The sequence below is a fragment of the Micropterus salmoides genome, unplaced genomic scaffold (assembly GCF_014851395.1).
Source record: "Micropterus salmoides isolate LMB-PRFRI ecotype aquatic unplaced genomic scaffold, ASM1485139v1 Ms_hic_scaffold_19, whole genome shotgun sequence".
Classification (NCBI taxonomy): domain Eukaryota; kingdom Metazoa; phylum Chordata; class Actinopteri; order Centrarchiformes; family Centrarchidae; genus Micropterus; species Micropterus salmoides.
Window position 1 is genome coordinate 21,143,314 of NW_024041039.1, and position 16,617 is coordinate 21,159,930.

The 16,617-nt window shown below is 39.9% G+C and overlaps 2 protein-coding genes across 2 annotated transcripts; both read right to left on the reverse strand.

The window, feature by feature from the left end:
* Positions 1-2,737: 2,737 nt before the first annotated feature.
* On the reverse strand, positions 2,738-3,807 carry LOC119910753 (interferon alpha-inducible protein 27-like protein 2A). The gene is made up of 4 exons (XM_038729553.1): positions 3,693-3,807; positions 3,466-3,498; positions 3,106-3,267; positions 2,738-2,972 (listed from the first exon to the last, which is right to left on the reverse strand). Exons 1-4 carry the CDS (start codon positions 3,700-3,702, stop codon positions 2,887-2,889), a joined length of 291 nt encoding a protein of 96 aa, XP_038585481.1. The 5' UTR covers positions 3,703-3,807; the 3' UTR covers positions 2,738-2,886.
* Positions 3,808-6,041: 2,234 nt separating this feature from the next.
* On the reverse strand, positions 6,042-8,285 carry LOC119910752 (interferon alpha-inducible protein 27-like protein 2A). The gene is made up of 5 exons (XM_038729552.1): positions 8,200-8,285; positions 7,988-8,029; positions 7,634-7,795; positions 6,960-7,095; positions 6,042-6,776 (listed from the first exon to the last, which is right to left on the reverse strand). Exons 1-5 carry the CDS (start codon positions 8,207-8,209, stop codon positions 6,692-6,694), a joined length of 435 nt encoding a protein of 144 aa, XP_038585480.1. The 5' UTR covers positions 8,210-8,285; the 3' UTR covers positions 6,042-6,691.
* Positions 8,286-16,617: the final 8,332 nt, after the last annotated feature.

The following is a 16,617-nucleotide window of genomic DNA, read 5'->3' on the forward strand; positions in this document are numbered from 1 at the left end:
AGGTGTGTGCTTGTTTCCTTTCTGTGGTTTATGCTCTTAACAGTTTCTGTTACATGTGTTGAAGCATTGGAGGAAAAAGTGTGACCTAAGGATACCTGATCAACAAGAACAAAAAACGAATGAGTCTGAACTCCAGCCCATTATCCAGAGAAAACCTAGGATGGAAATTGATGGAGGCCAAAATGATTCTTCATCTTCACAGCAGGGGGAGACAGAGACCAACCAGATCAGTGGGACTTAACTTAGTTTTACAAAGATCTGATGTAGTATTGCCTAATAATGATGAATTTCATTTAGATAATAGTATGCTGATTTGAAGGAGCGTTCTAGTTAAATGTAATGTCACTGTTTCTATTTACATCAGTGTTTTTCATAGCTTTCAGTTTTTCAGAATTGATTCTTGTTGTCACGTGATGTAATGTAAACAACATAATGTCCTGTAGCCTTGTCCATACATGCAAACAGGTTATACTTCACATGCAAACACTTTCAGTCTGAAGGCTCCCAAAGCAGACATGAAAGACATTTGTAAGAGTACCTTTTCTTTGACAATATTGGTCCTTCATATATCTACTCAGGAAAGCTCAGCGTGAATAGCCTAGCATGTAGTGTGTAAAACACGTTTAAAACATAAATCCCCACTCTCATCAGAGACAAAGCCTCATGTTCTGGTCCAGCAGAAGTTGTGACTGTGGCCCTGACTCCTGCTCTTCTAGCCGCCATAGGTTGAAATGATGGCGCATCTTGTGATTGCTCATGGAGGAGTGTCAGCAGGAAATCTGTTTGCATTCATGCAGTCAGTTGGTACAATAGATATTTCATTTACATTCTTTTTATCTTAATGACCTTCTGTCTGTAGCCAGTCAATACAAATATATGGGAAAATATGTGTTAAACAAATGAGCATGTTTTTATAGTAGAGAGGAGCAGCCTGAGCAATGACGTAGAAGGTAAAACTGAGGCTCAATATCATGATTCACCATTAGGTTTTTGTCTAAATGGCAAAGAGAGTGAATGCTCTCGGAAATGAAATCTGCTGCTCATAATAGAGGTGGAGGAACCATTAGGAGTGTCTTTAAATTTCAGTTGATGAGGAGGGTTTGCTCTAAAATAGAGAAAAGGTCATTTTAGACTGAATAAAATCTTCACTTATGGACAGGCAAATGTAACATACAGCTGTTGGTCTGTTGGGAATCCTCAAATGTGATCTCACTGCAGGTGCAACTGGTCTGTCATGGACCTCCACTGGAGCTGTGCAGGAGGAACACTAGGATGGCTGCTATCAACCGTTTGTAACCAAACTAAAAGCCACTAAAGATTTACAGCATTGATATGCAACAGATTCACTTTTTAATAAAGACAACTACAAGTTATGACTATCTGTACTGTGATAAACCTGATATGAGTGCCACACATTCAATTTAAACCATCCGTGAAGAAGCAAGAATATTGTTATAAGGACTTAAGGATCCTTATCAATCTTTTTTTTTTATTATTGCACTGTCCAATTCTAAACCAAAAATAAATCCATGCAAATTAATTTTATTTCCATAAAAACTTATTCTGTTTTTGTTACCGTACTAATTTCAAACATTTGCATGGAGTTAATTTAACAAGACAAGGAGTCTATCTCTGTGTGACTGTATTTAGACCCATTGGTGCTCTGAGCTAAAGACACCATGTTAACATGCTCACAATGACATTGTTAACATGCTGGTGTTTAGCAGGTTTAATATTCACTATCTAGCATGCTAATTCTTTCTAATTAGCACTAAAGACAAAGTATAGCTAAGGCTGGGAATAACATTAATTTTGCTAGAAACAAATCTAAAAGATAATCAAAAGTACACTTCATCCTGTGGAAACATCTTCTCATAACTGTTCTGATGTGGAGTCACAGCAAGTATGACAAGAAGTAGATCATATTACATTAAACTGTAAATAAGATATATTGAAATTACAAATGATATTGCAGTAATTACTAATGTGTGTCAGTCACATATTCAGCTATTTTAGTCTATTTAGTCTATAATTACTAATGAATTTCCAGCTGCAGTCCAGCTCCTGCAGATTCACACAGAACAATCACTAGACACTAAAAACATTAATTTACATGCAACACCATTACATAGGCTCGATCACACTAATAATTTATACATACAAATCTACCAGCTCTTATCAACATATAAAGAACAGCACATTCATCCAGTACAATGAAATTACATATGACTGGTTGCAAAATATCCCTTTCGAATAAAGATTTTCATTCTTTTTCCCATGGTGCAAAGAAAAGAATGAAGATTTTCATTATTTTACCCATGCAAGTTTTCAGCTCAGCTGGAAGCATGTTTCAGTGTTTGACTGCCTTAAATAAAAAAGCAGATTGTGCCAAGGCCAACAGCAGTCTGCCACAGTGGGATGTTTATGTCTGAGTTTAGTGTATGGAAAGGTTGTGAAAAAAGCTATTCAATGGTGGACATTTTCAAAATTTTTGAGGTTCAAATTGTACGAATTGTAACACCTTAACTAACAGTTCTTACGCATTATTTTTAAATTATTAATTTTATGGCAGTCAACAGTCTATATGAGCACAAAAGGCACAGTAGGGTTTACCACCAAATATGTATTAGTTCAAAGAGAAAATAAAAAATAAATAAAGCCTTTCATTCTTTTACTCACTTGGTCCTTCACGTGGACATTAACATGAATATAAATATTTACATAACACACACTGCAGTATCTGTCAATGTTTTGAAGATTTATTGCACAAAACATTTCAGCTGTCTGATATGTCAAAAGTGCTGTTTAGTAAGTGCATATAATAATTTGTAATTGCCTCTTGCAATGGTGAAAATATTGTAAACGCATCTTGTTCCTTCATGATTTTCAGACGATGAGTGCAATCAGCCCCCCGATTGTTCCTCCAGCGCCGGCTACAGCTGCAGTGGCAGCTCCTGACAGACCAGCTGCTCCTACAGCAAGATCACACAGGTTTTAAATGAATGCATCGAGCCACAGAGTAGCTGAGAAAGCCTTGTTCTCCAGCCAGAATGTTAAATTGAAAGTTAAAACTACACGTTTAAAACAAATTAGAAAAATAAGTACCTGCTGCCTGCAGAACAGCCACGGTGCTTCCCGCCGCCACCGCTCCTCCGTTTGCGACTGCAGCAGCAGACATCATGCCGGCAGCGTAGGAGCCTGCTGCTATTCCAGCCGAGGTGAAACCTACACCGGCCAGAACAAGAGGAGCTGCGACCACCGCACCTGCTGCACAGGGACAAGAACACAGATGGTGCTAATATTATATACATTACAATGCCAGAGTGCTAATTTGTCAGGACACAGGATCGCTAATGCTTTGTTTAGTTTGACATTGAAATTACTTTTGTAGCCTACATTAAAGTGCGTTAGAATCAGTTGAAAAATTAAACACAGGTGATCAGTAAAGGTTTCCCAAAGACTTACTTGCTCCTGCTGCTCCAATGGCAATTGCTGTTACTGAAACAGATGAAAACAAAAACCAACATTTACAGCTATTTGATATATCTTTGTTTAATCAAAGACAATTATTTTTAGGCTACTATCGTCACACTATCATATAGAATTGATATGTAGGTCTACTGTAAAAGTATCAGTAGCCTACTTTCAAAGAAAATTAGTCCATCAGTATAGTCAAAGGAACCAATACTCACAAATACCCATGTTTTTCTCTTCTGATGAGCACCGAACTGGGCTGAGTTTTATAGGCTACTGAAGTGCAGTCTTTTGTAAGGTATCATTTCCTGAGAAATGAAACTATAATCATGTCTGAACAAAAGAGGGCGCCATAGAGTCCCCCATTTAACCAAATAAACTTTTTGTTATAATACACTCAAGTAATTAACATTTCTGAGGTGGTTAATCACGACTAGGCTATAACTTACATCCGATGAAAATAAGAAAACCAAAGATTTGTTTGGACAGTTTGGTTCTGACTCGATTTCTGAAATGAAAACCAGGGACAGTTTTGGTTTAGTGGTCAGTATGTCATTAAGTTGTTGTCATTGTTGAATGTCATTATGTTATGTAATAAAAAGGGGGGCAATTTCTATTCTATCTTCTATCTTTTTTTATAATCTGTCAAATATAACTCTGAATGAAATCAAGTCATTTTGAGTCAGAAACTACCTTTCAGTCAATAGTTTGAAACTGCATTCACTTTTTGGCAACTGGAAAACTGCAGTACATGGGCTGTAGGCCTATTGACTATTCAAGGTACAACAGGTTCAACAGGTAAAAAGGGCTGGACTGGTTGGTACACAGCAAGTTAAATTATGTATTATTAGTAGGCCTAGACGTCTTTATTTTATAACTCAGCAGTAAGTCACGTTAATTATAGGCTAGGCTACATTGCATTTTACAAATATAAACATGGATTATTAGACATATGCTTACCAAACATATCCGCAACAACAGGCTTCTATTATTGTCTATAATCACGTAAATGTAAGGCCTGGTTACATTTACATTTACAAAGGAGACAGCATCAAACTCTGGCAGATTGTCTTGATTTATAAGGTCTTCCACATCAAATAACACAGGTCAGTCATTTCAGTTAAGTCAATTTATTTATATTTTTTTATTATTTCATAGCAGGCCCATCAGCCGCCGCCTCTACCTCCATTATTGGTTTCATCCAAGAAGCTGACAGTGCTGGTAAATTTAGGCCTACATCAACAATAACTAAACAATTATTCACCTCTAGGAACACCCAGTGAATGAACATGTCAACTTACTAAAATTACTTATTTTCCGTGTTAATCTCCCTCATAGGTCTACCTGTGCCTACTGAAGTGGAGAGCAGTACCATCATGCTTACTACCACATGGCTCTCCAGTTTCTACTCCTCCAGTGGATCCAGCTGACTGGCCATCAGCCCTTAATGACCAGTTACACGTTGATGTGGTGAGCATTAAAACCAGCACAGGTTGACAGAAACATTTTGACTTTTCCAAAAAGACACTCAGACATTAAAAGTATTTTCTATCATTACATGTTTAGATCACTCATAAAGAAGCCGGTTGAGAAAAGTTATGCTATCAACTGTTTTGTAGTCTTTGTCTCTTAATCTCTTGTATGGCTGTTAATAAAGATTTAAGCTTTGGTTCATAATCACTTTATCAGTCTTGAACTAAGTTCATCAGTGTCTACTGGGTCTTGTACTGCCATTAGCTCAGTAGCACTGGTGATATCATATTTTTCCTGTTTGACATCAAACAAAGTAGATATACTAATATAGAGTATAGTGTAGTTATTGTTTTTCATCCGAAAGCTTTATTGTCAAACTGTGTCATATATGGTGACAACGCCCGACAGTCAGAGGGGCCTTCAACAAAATTTTGATTAGGGCCCCCGAAGGTCTAGGGCCGGCTCTGGGCAGATCTATCATCTCTAAACTTAAAATAAGCCTCATGAAGCTACACCCATCGATAGATAGATGAGTGATTAAATTAGATAAATACAAAAGTCTGGACAAACCAAATATTTAAAGTTATTATGTCATAATTGAAATGCTTTACTGACACTAAGTGACAGGTCCATGTGATGATTCACATTCCAGTGAGGAGTCAAAACAAGTGTTGAATGAAATGTGCAGTCAGAGAAGGACTGAAAATGATTGTTGATTCACTCGTCACAGTGTGGTTTTCTCTGTGATGATTTTTATAAAATGAGAAAATTCTCCCTTGCCACTTGACCATTCATCCCTTTCCCCCATCCCTGCATCTTCTAATCCATCCCTCTCGCAGCATCTCAGCTCACCTGCATAACATGCTATAAACTATTCCAAGTATACATCTTTGCAGGCGTGGTCTGTGTTAGTGAATCAATATTATTATTAGTTTATGTCATTATACATCTCAGTGTTTTTGTTTTACAGCCAACAACTTTACTGTGGCCAGAAAAAAAAGTTAATGAACCAGTGAACACATTCATTCATTTACTTAGTCCTTTCAGGTGGACATTGGAATGGAAATATTTACAGACGACACACTGACACAGTATCTTTTACAGGTTTTAGATTTATTGCACTGCATATTTCGGAGATTAAACAAAAAAGCATACTTGCCAAACCTCCTGATTTTCATGGGAGGCTCCTGTTTTTCATTGCCCTCTCCCGGTTTCCTCCCTGGGTCACAATTCTCCCGATTTCTCGATTTTCTCCTGATTTATGACAAATGTTCTCAACTTTGTGTCTTTTTCATTGCCTTCATTAGTCTTTCTGGCACTGTACAGCGCCAATAAGCGCTACGACTCTCTCTCTCTCTCTCTCTAACTCTCTCTGTTGTTTCCACCTGGAGCAGCGGACCTTGGTCAGGAAGTATGAATTATGCTGTATACTAAGTAAATTCATATATTTTGCGATTGCCTCCTTCATTTAGCAAAAGTAAAAAATATTGTTATTCATCTTTTCCCTTCATGATTTTCATCTGATGAAGTTTGCAAGCCATCCTACTGCTCCTTTCACTGCTGCTTCAGCTTCTGCTCCAGCTTCTGCTCCAGCTTCTGCTCCAGCTGCTCCTCCCACTGCTGCTCCCACTGCTGCTCCAGTTGCTGCTCTAGCTGATGCTGTGACTGCTGCTCTTGCTGATACTCTAGCTGCTGCTGCTCCTGTGCTAGTTCCTGACTGACATTCTGTGATTTTCTGATGAAGCTAGCCATCCATCCCACTGCTGCTCCAACTGTTACTCCAGTGCCGGCCACAGCTGCAGTGGCAGCTCCTGACAGACCAGCTGCACCTACAGCAAGATTACACAGGTATTTTTTAAAATCAATTCTAGGTTTGCAAGACACTTGTGCACTTTAGAAAGACATGTTAGGGCACATATGTGATTATCATTCAAGCAATGATAATCTCACCATTAAGATATTTTTTTTAACCACAAGGTTAAAATTTTATTTTTAAGAAGAAGCCACCGTACCTCCTGCAGCCGCCGCTCCTGCATTTGCAAACTGCAGCAGCAGACATCATGCTGGCAGCGTAGGAGCCTGCTGCTCCAACTGCTGCTCCAACGCCGGCCACAGCTGCAGTGGCAGTTCCTGACAGACCAGCAGCACCTAAGTACAGCAAGATTACACAGATTTTCCATCTAGGGTATTGAGCTACAGAGAAGCTGAGAAATGTTAAATGAAACAGTAGCACTATTATACACAGTAGTGACATTATATTCTACCTAAACACTGTAATGTAAACCCAAAGCTATAAATCCTTGTTATTATCGTTTCTTTAAATTCCAGGTTTGTGAAACACCTGTGTAGGTTTTTGCATTGTTTTAGAATACAGATTTCACAAATCGCTAAAAAGTGTTTTACTGAATCTTTAGCCTCTCTGTGACCACTTCAGATTTAGTTATATACATTTTAAAGTGGATTTCAGGCAGCGTTATGGCTTGGCCAAAAATGTGTAACAGGCTTTCACAAGAGGTGCAAAAACAACAAAAAAAACCCAGCAAATCGGCCGCTCAATGATGACAGTTACTAACTTTCCCCTTAACTGGCGAATCAGAAGCTAACTTCGGTGTCATAATATTAAGAAACAGTTTACCACATGATTAAAATGTATTTTAAAATTATGTTTTAAAGTTGTGGTATTTACCTAATGCCTGCAAAGTAGCCACTAAACTGCCTGCAGCCACTCCTCCTCCGTTAGCAACTGCAGCAACCGACATCATTTTAGCAGCTATGGAACCTGCTGCTATTCCGGCTGAGGTGAAACCTGCAACCCCAAGAGCAACAGGAGCTGCGACCACAGCACCTACTGCACAGGGACAAGAACACAACAGAAGAAACGCTGTTAGTAGTGACAGTGTGTTAATTTGTTAGGCCACTGGATCGCACATTACAAAATAATATTAAGTTTAGTTTAACATACATGACTACATGACTTTTGTTCAAGTGTGTTAAAATCAGTCAGAAAAGTAAACAGGTGATCCATAAAAGTTTTCCTCACCTGCTCCTGCTCCCATGGCGATTGCAGTGACTGAAACACTGACTGAAATGAGATGAAAATAATGATCGACATTTACAGCTAATCTGAGTTCATCAAAGAAGTTTGCTATAGTTACTATCATTAGTACGTTTTTATAAAGAAAATATACAAGAACAAGTATGAGGGCTTTTTAAGGAACTGTATCTGGATCATCACAAAAAGTGAAAACTCACCAGGATCCATTGTTGTCCTTCGTGTTATGATGAACACTGAACTGTGCTGGTTTATATAGCTGTGTTAGGTTTCGTTTCTTCAGAAATTCATTGGCCTGTCTTAGCCAAAGAGGGCGTCACAGAGCCCTTGTCCCCATATAACCCATAACATTTCTGAGGTGGTAGGCTAAGCCATGAGTATAACTGAACATCAGAAGAAAAGTAAAAGACAGAAGAAATTAAACAGTTAATGTTGAAACAGTTTTCTGACTGCACCTTCAAACCTGCATTCTGGACAAACTTTCATCTTTTAGTCACTGACGAAAATGTTGTTTTGACGCTGTAGGTTGTGATGTCTCTTTTATTACTAAAGCACAATATTAAAGCACAATATTATAATTATATAAGTATTTACAGTTAAGAGATTATAGTGTAGTTGATTACAGTAAAAGCTGTAAACTGAATAAAATCTGCAAATTTGACTCATGATTTGGTTCAAGGCTGGTGGCCAAATCATTCTTCAAGTCATCCTCATTTAAATTATTGTAAGATGAGATTTATTTTTGTGAAAATGTATTTTGTAGATTACCCTCTCTGATTTATTGGAATTTTCAGAAAGTTACAGATGGTCAACATCTGAATCCTTTGCTTTATTCACAAAAAATCACAGTATTGAAATGGTGAAACCAACTGAGTTTGGTGATCTCCTGACCTTTCCTCTAGCGCCGCTATGAGGATGACATTTCACTGATCAGAGTCTGTGGAATGGAAAAAGAAAACTCAGTACAGTGTCAGCAGCACAACACATAGGAAGACGTAACATTTTACACAATAATAATCACAATATTCCTAGATAATGACGAGCAGAAGGTATTACAATGCCACATGCAAGGACTGGAAATTAAGAGGAAAAATTTAGTCCTTTGGTGCAGAAAAAAAATGTTGTTTTGGTGGAAAAGGACCTGTAGTGCCTCCCAGAGGGCTCTTATGAACCCACAGCTGACAATCTCCGAACTATGCAGTTCCCTCAGCTGTATGAGATGCATTGTATTTATCACATCAATGTTTTGGTTTTACAGCCCACAACTTTGCTGAGGTCACAAAAAAAGGTAGTGAACCAGTGAACACTTTTATTAATTTATGACGTTATGAGGAATGGAGGAATTTACAGACGACATGGTATACTTCACAGGTTTTAGAGATTTAATGCATCAAAACATTTCATAAATTGTTTATTTATTTATTCTTTGATTTTTTGTTGAAGAAGCTAGCTGACAACATTTGTGAGCTCATCCAGGTCCCTAGATGATGTAATGAACTCCTCCCACACCATACAGTCCAGGCAGCCTTGCACTTCTTGTACAGCATCCTCAGACCAGAGCTTCACCCTTTTGGTGAGAACTTGGTCTGCTGTACCTAGTGGACGGAGATTAAAATCTCCCAGGATTACACTGGGGGCGTCAGAAGACAGTGACTGTAACTTCTGCACAGTCTACAGGATCAGTTCTGAGGCGGAGCTCTCATCAGCCTTTGGATGAATATACATCACAATTACAAATATTTGTAGGAATTCCCGTGGTAAATACAGAGAGCAGTTCAATGTCTTTGGTACTGACGCTCTCACTATAAAATCTTTTGCACCAGCGTTCATTGACCAAGCGGGAAGCTTCCACTCAGTGATCTGATGCGAACTTGGAAGTCCCTGAAACCTGCATTCTATTGAACGGCCAGCAGGGTTGGTTGGTTTGCTGGTTGCAAAAAGAAGTCCGGCTCTATTAGAAATAATGATAAAATGAGGCTTCTCAGCTGAATAAGTACCTCAGTAAACACTTTCCTGATGAGTTTATGGTCTCAGTTTCATGTCTTCTTCTATACAAAATGATGTTCATTTAGTAAATTATGGTCCCATTTATTTTAAAATAGACCATAAACCAGAGTATGTTTCATGGCGGGATTATCTATGATTAGTGCTGCGTTCCATTTACCTCGGAAGTCAGAGGTTGGAGCTGGGAATGACATCACACGAGAGTTGAGGGCGTTCCAGTTAACGAGTCGGAAAACTTTGCTCGGCCAGTCATTGTTTACAACTAGCCAGATTAGCTGTGATTCGCCAGTTGATAAGAATGCATTGTGCGGTATTAACTCATACTCAACACTGTAGCAACACGTCCACAGACAGCAGCTGGACAGCACTCTGTTTACAGGTCACAAGTACACAGACATGCTAATAAATAGTATAAACTGCAGCTTTCACTAACTGTTGATATCCCGACAGCCATCTTTGATCGCAAAGTCGGGGCAGTGCGGTTCTCCCAACTTTGAACTTGGAAATTCCGACTTCCCGTGTCAAATGGAACGCACAAATCATTACCATAGCGACCTGTCAATCAGGCTAGAGTGACTTGTACCCATGGCACTGTGTAAATTTAACCAGCGCCGTTGAAAAATCTTATTAGCAGTTGGCTGTTCACTTTCTGTGGTGTATACATTTAGTTTTAAGACTGTTGTTCGCTAGACAAAATTGTCAGCCCTGTTAAAATGACAGTTAACGTGAATTACAGATGCACCTAGCTAAGCAAGCTAGCTAGCTCCGCACACAGCCCTTAGCTCAACCGTCTTGTCCAAATATGGTCACGTCCAGTGCAGCTGGTTGCAAAAACTCAACATGGCCAAAGTCAAGGCTTCAAAATGACAGTCCATAAACCAACAGGTGATATCACCATGACTACGTCTATACAGTCTATGGTACAACACACACACCCCCACACCCACCACGACTTGCCAGTGATTGCAGCCTCTCGGTCCCTACGCGGCGCACCAAACCCGTCTATTGCCGTCTCGCTGTCCAGGTCCTTCTCCCCAAGCCATTTTTCCGTCAGCGCCAGGAGGCAAGCTTCCTTAAATTTGTGCTGATAACGGACATGGGCCTGGAAATCGTCAATCTTGTTGCGGAGGGACCAGGCATTGGCCAAGTTGATGGAAGGCCGGTGCGATGCCAGACAGGGGTTGCTGTCTCGCTCAATCGGATTCCTCTTTTCCGGCGCGTGCCGCTACACCTGACCACAAGTGTTTCTTTTGTCCCGCTGCTAATGTGGTGACTTTTCTGTGTTGCAGCATTTATTAAAACATGTTTATGTTATGCCAGCGCAGCCTCTCTTCCCCGAACCTTGATCAAGCTCCTCCAGGTTAGGGAAGACCAAGTCAGAAGGTGGCCTGGTGTTCGTAGAGTTGTTGAATCCAAGCAGAAAGTCTCTGGTGTACTGGATCTTACTTGTTGGTGGGTCGCTGTCCTGGCCTTGGACCAAGTAGGAGGCCGACAGCAACAACAAGAGTGCCGGTGGGGCTTGCCTTGCAGTGAATTTCTGAATGGGCGAGTAGGCTACTGGCTTTAAATTAAGCATGTAGGGTGTTTTTCTACAACTGCTCCTCTCTTTTCCACCGTTGTTTACAAACCAATGAATCACAATCAACAGTCAGATAGCCAGACAAATCTCCGATGTCCACCTGAGATCGTATGTAGGTATTGCTCGGAAACAGCAGCCAGCATGCAGCAGTGTTTACTGTGAACAGCTGATGGAGGTACGCTAAATACTGGGTCCAGAGTTGTTTTGTTTTCATCAGTCAGGAGGTTTCTACACGGAGCCGAAATTGGTCTCCTCTTCTCCAAGCGGAACAGCTGATTACAGCAGGTAATAAAGCTCATTAAAAGTCACGTTCCTCCAACGCTCAGGCAACACAGACATGAGTCCTGCAGCTGATCTGCAGCCCTTGTCGGCTGGAAATGTTTTAGTAACTGTCTTGCTTGCTTTCTCTGTTTTGGAGTTATTTTAAGAACTTGATGGCTTTATCCAGTTTGTTATTAAATATGTAACAATCTTTATTTATCTGTTTGTAGTGGTCAAGCATAGCCTATAGATTTTCATTACATTCCAATCAAATCTGGTGTTCATTTATAAATTTTGCTCATGGATTGTGGTTACTAAATAATGATGCCTGTGCATCGCTTTGTATGGCGTATAGGCCTACGTCAGCTGGTTAATTTGCCTAATCTTCGCAGGTCTTTAGACCACAGTGGGACAACAATGGGCTGAAGGAAACTTTTAGTTCCTTGAAAGGAGATACTTAAAAGTCCCGGGTCGAAACGCGGCTTAAAGATAAGGCAAGGCAAGGCAAGTATATTTGTATAGCACATTTTAACAACAAGGTAATTCAAAGTGCTTTACATAAAACATAAAAGCAACAGGGAAATATAAAAAAGTTTAGAAGCAACATAAAATATAATAAAGGTTACAGTGTTACAATCAGGGTTAAAAGAGTTAAATGGATAAAAGCAATGATAAAAAGCTAAAAACAAAGAAAAAGAAAACAGGACAGTAAAAGTTACAGTGCAGTGTAAGTTATCAATAAAAAGAAAAATCTTAAATATTTAATTAAAAGCAATGGTAAAAAGAAAAGTCTTCAGTCTTAATTTAAAAGAACTGACTGTTTCAGCAGACTTGCAGTTATCTGGGAGTTTGTTCCAAATATACAGAATATAATAACTGAATGCTGCTTCTCCTTGTTTAGTTTTGACTCTGGGGACAGAAAGCAGACCTGCCCCGGACGACCTGAGAGGTCTGGATGGTTCGTAACGAAGCAGAAGATTGGAAATGTATTTTGGCCCTAAACCATTTAGTGCTTAATAAACTAACAGCAGGATTTTGAAATCAATTCTTTGACATACAGGAAGCCAATGTAAAGACCTCAGAAGTGGAATGATGTGATCCACCTTTTTGGTCTTAGTGAGGACTAGAGCAGCAGCGTTCTGAATCAGCTGCAGCTGTCTGATGGATTTCTTAGGGAGCCCTGTAAGGACACTGTTACAGTAGTCAAGTCAACTGAAGATAAATGCATGGATAAGCTTTTCCAGGTCCTGCTGAGACATAAGTCCTTTAATCCTTGATATATTCTTCAGGTGATAGTAGGCTGACTTTGTAATTGTCTTAATATGGCTCCTCAAATTCAGGTCTGAGTCCATGACCACACCAAGATTTCTGGCTTGATTTGTGGTTCTTAACATTACAGATTGAAGTCGAGCACTGACTTTCAATCATTCCTCCCTGGCTCCAAAAACAATACTTCAGTTTTATCTTTGTTTAATTGAAGAAAATTCTGGCACATCCAATTGTTGACCTGCTCAATACAGTTACTCAGCGCCTGTATGGGATCATAGTCCCCTGGTGAAATGGGTATGTAAATCTGTGTGTCATCTGCATAATTATGGTAACATATTTTATTGTTTTTCATAATCTGAGCCAGTGGAAGCATGTAAATGTTAAACAAATGAGGTCCCAGAATGGAGCCTTGGGGAACTCCACATGTCATTTGTGTCAGCTCAGATGTGTAATTACCTATAGACACAAAGTAGTCCCTGTCCTTTAAGTAGGATTCAAACCAGTTTAGTACTGTGCCAGAAAGTCCAACCCAGTGTTCAAGTCTGTCTAGTAATATGTTGTGGTCGACCGTGTCGAATGCAGCACTGAGATCCAATAATACTAAGACAGAAATTCTGCCACTGTCAGTGTTTAAATGGATGTCATTGAAGACCTTAACAAGAGCCGTCTCAGTGCTGTGGTGTGGTCGAAAACCTGACTGGAAGACATCAAAACAGTTATTTAGTGCCAAGAAAGCACTAAGCTGATGAAAAACAGCTTTTTCAATGATTTTATTTAAAAATGGGAGATTTGTTATGGGCCTATAATTGCTCATTAGTGAACTGTCTGGATTGCTATTTTTTAAGAGTAGCTTATTTACTTCAGTTTTCAGGGCCTGTTGGAAAAAACCTGAGAGAATAGACATGTTGACAATTTGTAGTAAATCTGAGGCCATGCATTTAGAAACATTTCTGAAAAAACCTGTTGGCAGAATGTCAAGGCAGCGTGAGGAGGATTTCAGGTGTTGTATTATGTCCTCCAGGTTTTTATGGTTAATAGAATCAAATTGTCTCATGCTATATAAATTGTTTTTAAGTGGACACAGGGACAAGACATATCCTGTTACTGGCATGGAGGCACTGATTGCTTGTCTAATTGTTTGAATTTTGTCTGTGAAGAAGGAAGCAAATTCATTGCAGGCCCTGGTGGATAGAAGTTCAGAGGCTACAGACACAGGAGGGTTGGTTAGCCTGTCGACAGTAGCAAACAGGGCATGTGCATTATTAGTGTTTTTGGTGATGATGTCAGAGAGGAAGGACTGCCTTGCATTTCTCAGCTCTAAATTATAAATGCGAAGTCTCTCTTTATAGATGTAATAATGAACCTGGAGATTTGTTTTCCACCACTGGCGTTCAGTTTTTCTACACTCTCTTTTTTGAGTTCTAACCAGCGTGGCATTTCTCCATGGAGATCTTCTCTTTCCAGAGACCACCTTCACCTTGGCTGGTGCAATGGCATCAATAACATTTGTAATTTTAGAACTGAAATTATCTACAAGCTCATAGACTGAGACCCGTGAGAGGGCGGGTGTTGCGAGAAAGCCTCAATAAATTTTTCACTAGTGTTTTCAGTGATATGCCGTTTTGTGATCACCTCTGTTTTAACATTTGTGTGCACGTAGATAGCACTCTCAAAGAAAACACAGGAATGATCAGAGAGAGCAACATCAGTCACCACAACCTTGGAAATGTCCAGACCCTTGGAGATGACCAAGTCCAAAGTGTGCCCCTTATTGTGCGTGGGCCTTGTCACATGTTGAGTCAGTCCATAATTATCAAGAACACAAAACAGTTCTTAAGTCCCTCTGTCCTGGGGGTTGTCAACATGGATGTTAAAAACACCAACAATAACCACACAGTCAAAGTCAATACAGATTATAGACAGCAGTTCACCAAAGTCATCAAAAAAGTTTGCACAGTATTTAGGGGGCCTGTAGATATTTAGAAAAACAGCTCGAGAAGAGGAATTCAGCTGAAGAGCCACATATTCAAAAGAAGCAACATTCCCATAAGACTTCTTTTTGCATTGGAGGGAGTCATTAAACAAAATGGCAACTCCACCTCCTCTCCTATGCACTCTAGCTTCACTCAACGTTTAACAAAGCTAATTTTAGTGTGTTAAAAACATTATCTGGCCCACTTTTTTCGACAGGCTGCGGCTGACGAGGAATTAATACTAAATTTGCAGGATATGTTGAGTGCTTCCTGTTTCTTAATACATTCACCATGCTTTTTCTGTTACCTATCAAGACAGGGATGGAGAAGACTACCAGCACATTGGGGCCCGGCTTGTCCTGGGAAGAGTCGTGAGTGCTATTGTCCTTGTTACCTGGACCCAGCACATATCAGATAGAGCTGACCGGGCTTTTTTGCCATTGTGGATTGGGAGGACGGGTTGGGCGCTGTACTTTTGACAGATGTGTCAAACCTGGAGGACTTAGAACCAGTGGTGGAGGTGGACAGTAAGGGGGGTTTATGGTAGAGAAAATGGGAGTGGAGCGAGGGAAGGTGTAGGGAGTAAATTTTGTCCCAGCTCTAACCAGGTCTTCCATGTGATCAGTGAAGTCCAACAGGGGGGGATAGGGGAGAAAGCTGAACGTCTGCTTAAAATCACAACTAGAAGCTGTAGAATATAAAGGCTACCGAACCAAAACAGAAAAAACAAACAAACAAACAAATGCCACACTACTGCTACTGCTGCCGGGTGGCTGTCCAAGTCTGTGTTGCCCTCTAAACCAGGAGCCTTTTTAAAGTCAACAAATCAGGCAGACATTTAAAAATTTTTGTACATGTACAGGTTTTTCAATTGGGGTGTGCATGGTAAAATGTGTTTGGTAGTGCGATGCTTTGGAAGGAAGCCGATTTGATTTTACTGTGAGATACTGTGTTCATTTAGGAAGTTTAATATTCTGTTGTTTAAAATGCTACAAAATAACTACCCCAGATTCCCCCTCTGTAGTTGTTGAGGTCAGATTTATCACCGCTCTTACTTGACTCCAAGTGCCTGGAAAACAGCCAGTTATTAAAACAGTGGAATAATTTGAGCACTGCCATCTGCAGTTCTGTTTTTAAATCACTTGTAATGCTGTTAGTACCACATTTTTTGATTTTATTTAACTAAAGATTTAATTTTCAAGATTAATCTTAACTTGAGATTGACAAATCAGGTGGGTTTTGGCTGACCTTAATAGTAGTTCAAAATCTTACCAAGTGAATTAATAAAGGATGTTTGACTGGCCTTGAGTTTCCCTCTGCAGGCTTGGCCTGACCAAAAGAGCGAGGCTCCTGGGCAGAGGAGACCAGCAGAGATGCACAAATCCCTTGTTTTAGCTTGTGTTGCAGTCAAGACCGCCCAAACCGAGACCAAGTTAAGACCAAGACCAGAGTTTATCGAGACCGAGACAAGACTTTTAGGGGATGAGACCAAGTCGAGACCAAGGGAGGGCGAGACCAAGTCAAGACCAAGA

Coding starts and splice junctions, on each gene's coding strand:
- LOC119910753 (XM_038729553.1), bottom strand. Junction 3,268..3,465: donor CATTGGAGCAGCAGGAGCAA/GTAAGTCTTTGG, acceptor GTCCCTGTGCAG/CAGGTGCGGTGGTCGCAGCT. Junction 2,973..3,105: donor GGCTGTTCTGCAGGCAGCAG/GTACTTATTTTT, acceptor ATCTTGCTGTAG/GAGCAGCTGGTCTGTCAGGA.
- LOC119910752 (XM_038729552.1), bottom strand. Junction 7,096..7,633: donor GGCTACTTTGCAGGCATTAG/GTAAATACCACA, acceptor TGCTGTACTTAG/GTGCTGCTGGTCTGTCAGGA. Junction 6,777..6,959: donor AGGAGCGGCGGCTGCAGGAG/GTACGGTGGCTT, acceptor ATCTTGCTGTAG/GTGCAGCTGGTCTGTCAGGA.